Source organism: Chionomys nivalis, chromosome 2 (genome assembly GCF_950005125.1).
Source record: "Chionomys nivalis chromosome 2, mChiNiv1.1, whole genome shotgun sequence".
NCBI classification, from domain to species: Eukaryota; Metazoa; Chordata; class Mammalia; order Rodentia; family Cricetidae; genus Chionomys; species Chionomys nivalis.
In genome coordinates, this window is record NC_080087.1 from 71,496,760 (window position 1) to 71,505,424 (window position 8,665).

At 37.6% G+C, this 8,665-nt stretch overlaps 1 protein-coding gene across 1 annotated transcript; it reads right to left on the minus strand.

Annotated features, from left to right (window-relative positions):
* Positions 1-7,300: 7,300 nt before the first annotated feature.
* On the minus strand, positions 7,301-8,209 carry LOC130868390 (vomeronasal type-1 receptor 4-like). The gene has a single exon (XM_057760630.1). It carries the CDS (start codon positions 8,198-8,200, stop codon positions 7,301-7,303), a length of 900 nt encoding a protein of 299 aa, XP_057616613.1. The 5' UTR covers positions 8,201-8,209.
* Between the last annotated feature and the right edge of the window lie 456 nt (positions 8,210-8,665).

Below are 8,665 nucleotides of genomic sequence, written 5' to 3' on the forward strand. Positions count from 1 at the left end.
CTCTTGGGTATATTCCCAAGAGTGGAATTGTGGGATCCTGAGGTAGGTTGACTCCCAGTTTCCTGAGAAACCACCACACTGATTTCCAAAGTGGTTGCACAAGTTGCATTCCCACCAACAATGATGAGTGTTCGTCTTGCTCTACAACCTCTCCAGCATAGGGAGAACATGAGCAAGGAAGTCAGGACCACGAGGGGTGTTTCCACCCATGGAGACGGTGGAACTGATCTAATGGGAGCTCACCAAGGCCAGCTGGACTGGGACTGAACGAGAATGTGATCAAACCAGACTCACTGAATGTGGCTGACAATGAGGGCGGACTAAGAAACCAATGATAATGACACCAGATTTTGATTCTACTGCATGTACTGGCTTTTTGGGAGCCTAGTCTGTTTGGATGCACACCTTCCTTGACCTGGACAGAGGGAGAGCCTTGGACTTCCCACAGGGCAGGGCACCCTGACTTCTCCTAGCACTGGCGGAGGGGGGTAGTGGGATGGAAATGGGAGGATGGGAGGAGGTGGAAATTTTTAATAAATAAATAAATAAAAATAAAGTAAATAAATAAACCTTCAAATAAAGATGCAAAAAGAGAAAGACAAGAGAGAGAGGGGGAGAGAGAAGGTTTGGCTTAAATAATTTTGATGAACGACATTGGTGTCTGTAAACAAAACTAATGGAATCACAGTTTGAGTCTGTTAATAGTCATAAACATTATCAAATATTTGTGAATACTGGTGTTGACTGATGAGTGAGTTCATTGAAAGGTTGAGAAAAAAGTATCACAAACATGTTCTTTATATTTTGCTGCTCCATAAAACCATCATAAATGTAGGATATATGCATCCTACAGGATGCAGAATTTGAAAGAAAGATCAGGGGAAAATGTAATATCATTGCCAGCTTTGTTTCTTTTTTGCTTATTTCTTAGTTCTCTTTTATTTTTGTTTATATTTGTTTTTGAAAAATTCACACTCAATATAGACCTGACACTTGCTATGTATCTTGCTGACAATGAACTCACAGAGATCCTCCTGTCGCAGCCTCTTGAGTACTGGACTAAAGGCAAGCAACAACAAAACAAGATCCTTGGAAACCATTTGAAGTTCTAAATATGATTATAATAGATGTAGGATATGATATTGATTAGGATACACATTGTCCATAAATTGCCAAGGGAAAACCCAACATTGCTGGAATTTTTTTAGAATTCTACATACCTGGAGTTGTGTTTTCTGACATGTGAGATTTATTTCCAGGAAGATGGTGGCATTGGACCAATTCAACCACATCTGTGAGGATGGAAAGTCTTACTTACAATTTCTTCCAAGACGCTTCATTTTAAGAGTTGCTGTGGCCATTGAGACTCCTTGAATAACAATGACCAAGAAATATGTGTACCGTGTGCTTGAGAATTGAGTATTTGTGCATCTATCTGCACTCAATCATGTGAGGTAAGAAGCAATGCTAATGAAAAGAAGCAATAACCAACATCCTTCACACTGTGAGACTGCTCCTGTGTTCAGATCTGTGAACTCATTCTGACCAATTTGAAAACAGGTGCTTTTATTCAGAGCCATAGAAATCTGCACACAAAGAAGAAGTGTGATCAAATCTACAGAAATCCAATATCCTTATTGGTAAATATTCACTTTGTTTTATATTGTTAAGAGTTACGTGTATAATAGAAAATATAATTTTAAAACAATTTATTTTATTGTATGCATATCAATTTGTATTGCTCATATTCTGAAGCCTTTCTAGCCTAACCATGTTTCATGGTGTGCATCAACACATATATAAAATCAAATACTATTGTGGCGGTCACATGATTTGATTCCCACCTTAATAGTGAACACAGTCCTATTCTATTCAGTAAATAAAAGCTACCTTGCATGAGTCCAGGATTGTTAATTGTGCTTGAGCATTTTATTTGATCTTTCAGGTTCTCATGTTCACAGACATATCTGCCAGATATATCAACCTTCCCTTCATAACCCATAAAAGCCAGTCAGTCTGGGATTTATTTATCTCATATGTGCATTCTTGTTCTTGAAGAGAGGGGTTAAGTTGCTGTTCTCAATTTCCCTGCTTCTAAAGTTCTCACCGTGATCACATCAGACCCACTTTTCAGTTGCCATATGATCCTTTTTATGAGAGACTTCCTTATTCTGAAAGATTCCCAGGACGTGCAGTTCAGATACAGTGTTTTGCCTATTTTCATAGTATTCGTTACTGTGCCATGTTAAAAACCCTATGCCCATACTCATTCATAGATTTTCCATTTCTATGCATAACAGCTTAGATTTTACGGTTGTTTTCTACTGCTTCATCTGTATCTCTTCCTCTTGCATCCTGAACATAGCAAGTAATGACAGGTGTGAAATTTTAGTACCTAAGTGTATAAATAACCAACAATGGTAATGGTTAATGAGTTGTTCCTCTTTCAGTTCCACTTTCAGGATAGGACTTAAAAACACAAGGGGAAAGCCACTCTTTCCATCCACACGCTGTTTGTGTCTTAGTGGATACTGAAAGCGCCTGAACATGGCTTGTGGGGTGCTAGCACAGTCACCTCAGTCTGTGCTCACAAAGCCATGAGACATGTTCTCAAACAAATTCCAGTCCATATGCAGTTTGCATTCCCCACTTGTTGTTTTATCTACTTCTTTGCTATTATGTTGTATGCTTTTGTCTGTAGAAGTTTTTATTTGTGGGGACTGGAGTGATGGCTTTTTGGTAACAGACACTTACTGCTATTGCAGGGGACCTGGGATTACTTCCCAGTACCTAGAGGGTGGTTTCAAACTGCCTACAACTGTAGTTCCAAGGGGTCCACACATCCTATTTCATCATCTTCGGGCAGTGCATACTTAAAGTGTGCATATATACATGCCAGAAAAATATTCATGCACACAGATATCAAAACAGATAATAAATCATTTTACACACAAGTTTTCATTTTGTCATAAAGTCTTATTTCAACAGCCACATGACAAGTACGAATTAAGCTTTCCATATTTTACTAAAATACAGTGCTTTAAGTGTTTTCTGATGTGACAGAAATTTGTCCCTTCCCAGTTTCATTTCACCAGCACAAGATGGACCAGCTATTTATGATGCTCCCAGAAAAGTGAATTTTTATCATTGAAGGGCAAACTCCAGAGTGAAAACTACAGATGAATTAATAACACTATTACTCTGTACAAATTGCAACATGACATATGTGTGCATGAGAACAAAATTAAGTTTCTAAAATATTTTATTTAAAATTCTGTATATATCAGATGCTTCCTATGCTGATGATTGAAATATAACCTTTATGATGCACTCAAATAGAGGAGATACATATGGGAAGCCTACAATGGAGCCTGAAAATAGTGAAAACTTAAGCTTTATACAAACTGAAATAAAGAACAAAGAGTGGATACAAAAGAGGTGAGCGATAGAGCCCCGAACCTCCATGCACAATGCCCAGCATTACATTAGCAACAAAAATAAGTAGTTTGAAGGTCTGGCTTCAAGTTATGCTTAATATTTGAGTATGACTAAACCAGGACACATTTAGAAATGGATTTTATTGCCTGATACTCATACTGCTATTCTTCCCTCCTGTGTTGTCTCTCCAAGTTCAAAGGGAAAGTTCCAATAGTCATTGCACCAGTGTAACTCAATGCAGAACAGTTACTGCCTCTGAAACTCATAAATTTACTCTTATGTATGAATATGTTTTACTTCAGCGTCAGAATCACATCGTGCAACTTCTCATGGTTGTGTATTTCCTATGTTATGTTTCCATTGTAAAGTTTAATATGGGTGTGAAACCCAAATAAGTTCTCTTATAATTATAGTACTACCAAAGTTAGTGTACACATCATGTGAGGTGAGGTAAATTATAATATTTACTTATTACAATAATTATTTATTATCTTCACAGATTGGGTTTTTTACTCTAGTGTTACCCACAGTCACCCTCAGTTCAGGATTTATATGAGAACCAACAGGGACTGGAATAAATTTAGGAACACTTCCATCTTTCTTGCCTACCTCTCAACTATCTAATAATATTTTTGCCCTCCAACTCTGTTCCACAGATCTATTTCTGTATCAGATTCCTATTAAGAGACATGAGCACTTACATAGGCCTCTTCAATCCTGGTTCAGCAACACACTTTAAAATAAAAAGTACTCACTCTGGTTTGGTGCGCTCAATGTACAAATTCTGAATTCATTAAAATCAGCAACATCAGAGAGGAAGGGAACTCAAGCCTGAGATAAAGGTTTGAGACTCTGTGACCTCAGCTCCCTATAGAATGACAATTTTCATATCACCTGCACTGGCAATGACAGTGTGGCTTTGAAAAACAAAACCATTAATGAAATCTTTTCCATTTGCTAATTAAAAATATTCTTAAGAGCTCTTCATGAATATCCACATTGAAACAAGGTGTTTTGAAGTCTAATTAAGTTTTCATGATCCCTGAAGTGTGACCAAGTCTCCAATGTTAGGTGCTAGAAACTTTGAGGTTTGATTCAGGACAAATTTACAGAATTTTCTATGCATCATTGAATCTAAGCTTTTCCAACTTCTTCCCATAAAGATACACTCAGTTCTTTTTAAAAGGTTCAGAATATTTACTACTTAACATCACTTTGATTATTTCATATGTGCATAGGGGTTTTAGTTAAGTTCATGCCCCCATGATATCCTTGCCATGTCTCCCCCACCCCGACTATTTCCTCCAAATGTCACACGTTTTTATTTTTTTATTTTTTTGTCACACGTTTTTAAATACAAAACAAAACAAACAAAAAACATCCACTGAGTATACTTATTGATATTAGTATGTCCCTGGGGCAGAGGCCTCCATGAGAGTATAGATAGCCTCTCAAAGTTCAGATCTTCTTCAAGGGAATATGACCCATCCTTTCCCATAAATCATGAATTGCCAATAGCTCTTCAGTCAGGAGTGGGACATGCTGACAACCTGTAATCTGGAATTTTTCTAACTTGATCATTTGCATACTTCCACACAAATAAATTCACAAATGCAAGTGCCCTGTTATGTCTGCACAATCTTTAGAATCATCTACCATAAGAATGATTCTAACACTCGTTTGCCTCTTCTTCCATGATGATCCCTAACTCAAGGAAGAAAAAGTTGTGATATAGATGTTCCATTTTTAGCTAGGCCCCCTGGAGTCTCTTATTCTCAGCACCTTGAATGACTATAAACCTGGTAGTAACCACCAGATCTGCAAAAAGCAGCTTCTCTGAAAAGGGTAGAGTGTCGTACTAACCAAATGGCACACAGATAACAGCTTGGAGCCAGTTTGTTACTAAGTCCATTTAGCATAATAATAGTACTAATTTATTCAAGAGGATTTGGATTCTTCCCAAACATATTTTCTTGTATCTGACATTGGTTCCAGGTATGGTTTCCATCTTGGGAAGTGGGCCTTCAACTCACTCCTAAATTGGTTGGTTACAACCATGATGTTCATGAAAATATTACACCAGGATTCTTGTTATAGTTCTCAAGGTTAACACCTAGGTAAAGTTTATAACTATATCCAGTACTATGAAAACTATCCAATAGGTCTGAGCTTCCAGGCAAACACCAATTTATTTCTCCATGGTCTATATCTCCATTACATGGTATCTTCAGCAGTAAGAAGATCTATCTATCTAGAGAGCCTAAACCCATAAAATCACAGGGTTTTCATATTGTTCTAGGTTATGTTCAACTTATTTTGTTTCTTTCAAATACCTAGCTTTCCATTTTAGTGTAGCCAGTCAAATCTGAAGAGAATTTCTAATTAAGTAGGAGTCAAAGAAAAAGTACAATATCATAACTAGCAAGAAGGCCATTAAAATATTTAGTATAATATGATACAATAATTTTATAATATTAGATTGAAAATATTCTGAGAAACATGAAGAATGTGTACCTTCTGGTCAAACCAACATTTCAATTTTATTTTTTAATTTTTTCAAATCTAACTATAATTACATCGTTTTTCACAAAGACTGAAGCAGTAGTCACAGGTCCTTCATGGTATGCTCTAAGCCCTCTACATTTGTGAGACTCCTGGATGCAGTAACACATGAGCTTCTGATTCTTTTTTTTTTCTTTTTTTTATTAATTAATTTATTTAATTATTAAAGATTTCTGCCTCTTCCCCGCCACCACCTCCCATTCCCTCCCCCTCCCCCAATCAAGTCTTCCTTCCTCCTCAGCCCAAAGAGCAAGCAGGTTTCTCTGCCCTGTGGGAGGTCCAAGGACCACCCACCTCCATCCAGGTCTATTAAGGTGGAGCTTCTGATTCTTGACTCTCTTCTTGAACTCCCTTTTTGTTCTCCTGGCTTGTCTTGTTCAGCTTTGATATGATGGCTTTTGTTTTATCTTACTATATTCTATTTTTGTGCTTTTTTTTGTTATTTCTCAGAAGCTTGTTGCTTTCTAATGTGAGATCAGAAGGGAGTGGAAACAAATGAAAGAGGAGTTTGGTGTAAGTAAAGGGAAAGGAAACTGTGCTCAGATAATATAGTATGAGAAATAATCTATGCTTAAAAGAGGGAAAAATAAAAGATGCTATTTCACAAAACTGAAGATTACCTCATAAACATCATTTATTTATAGTGGATTTTGGAACATGGTGAAAGATAGGAGTCACAACATTTTGTCCTATGTAGCGAGAGGAGGTGCCCATCTTCACAGACTATTTTGAGGACTATGGCTATAAGGTTTATAGCAGCCATACAGTATTTTTTTTCTGGAACAGTGGAAATCGAAATACCTGAGAAATCATCACTGAAGATTTCTGGTCCTGGAGTATGCTAGAGCAGCTGTAATGGGTCAAGGGTAAACTGAATCACAAGTTTATGGCCAGCCATGGTTCCAGTTTGCCTTGCAGTTAGCGTGCTTGATCCACAAGGTGTCTTTGCAGCAGTAAACAAGAAGCCAAGGGTCCCTGACAGGAGTCCATAAGAAAGGCAGCTCTATTGGAAACAAGTTACTGGCTTTGTTGCACATCATCTGGGCAATGGAAAACCTGCTATTGGAAATCTGAAGGCTCAAGTGGGCCAGCAGCATATGATCAGCTCTTGTAGACTCCTAATCCAGTCAGCTGGAAAAAAAATCCCATTTGCATTACGGATAGTCTTAGGAAGACAAGGTGATAAATCCTTCACTTCCTTTATTGATTTCTTATAGTGAAAATTGAATAAAGTTTGGATCAAAATAAAACTTATATTTTACATAGTTATAATAAAATTAGGAGAAAAATATTTTCATAATCATACCAAACTGAATATGGACAAAATTGAATAATGTCTCATAAGAAAAAAGGGTCCAAAACAGGGGAAACAAAGAGAAGTGAGGCGAGAGATGTACACCAACCACCAGTTATGGTTATACAAAAGAGCAATACAGCCTCGAAAGATGGTGGAAAGAGTATAAAATGCCAGGAAGGCAGAAACCAAAACCAGGATGTTCTGCGTGGCCCTGGACTCAGGGGAGCTTCTACTGAACCCATGAGAGCTGCGGATGTGTTGAACCCTTTTCTTGTGTCTGTACAGAATGACAATCATGGAGGTGCTAGAGCAGGTGATAAGCCCAGCAAAAAAGAACTCAGGGAACATCACCAATGTTGCATAGAGTATGTCAATGATTTCATCCCGCCCTACAGTAGAGCAATATCCAAAATCCCAATTTCTTGTTATGTTCTTTCTGTTCATTTTCATAAATGTGTACATAAGGAAAATGAAACGTACCAACATGTAGAAGACCCAGAGAAAAGAAAGGGAGCAATGAATATACTTTGTAGCCTTGACTTTTCGGTGGTTCAAGCATGTTTTCCTGGGGTTGATGGTTATGGCCTGGAAGACACTCAAGAGGCAGGTGGTGCCGATGGACACGCTTCGAGAAAATCCTTGAATGTACAATAGGAGCTCACATCCAAAACCATTCAAGAACTGCTTCAATCCCCAAACTGCCATTGTGTGGGGCACTCCTGCAGAAAGAATGATCAAGACATTGGCTACCATTAGGTGCAAGAGAATCAAATCCGTGTGTTTTAATGTGAATTCTCTGAGGTAAAGGACTATATAGTAGAACAAAAGAGAGAGATTTCCCAGAAGTCCAGTAGTAGTTTGTGATAAGAAAATGATTCTGATCGCCATATTCCAGATGTTCATTCTGATTCAGTACAATATCCTTAAGAATATGGCTGCACTATTGCTCAGATCTAATGACTAATGCCAAGTAATGATAGCTGGGAATGAAGAAACTTGCCATTAATCCATGGAGTTATGGAGAATCTGAACCTGAGGGCCCTTTAAAATCAGAAGTTCAAGGCCAGCCTAGAACAAAGATACCATATCCCCAGAATTTTAACAGGAGTAGTTATTTTCCATGCTTGTTGCTTTGTAATTTCTCAGTACTTCAGATGTAAAGGTTGGTGGAAGGATAGTCATCATGTTTCCTAGAAAATTCAAAACTCTGGATGATGGGATGTTGGGCTATTTGAAAATGAAATGTGACAGACACTGTAAATAAACTTCTATATAAGTCTTTCAGGATATATTTATGCTTGCTAGTCATATTGTAAAAGAAATCAGCTTCAAGAATAGCACAAAACTAAAGCAATACTTATATCCCAA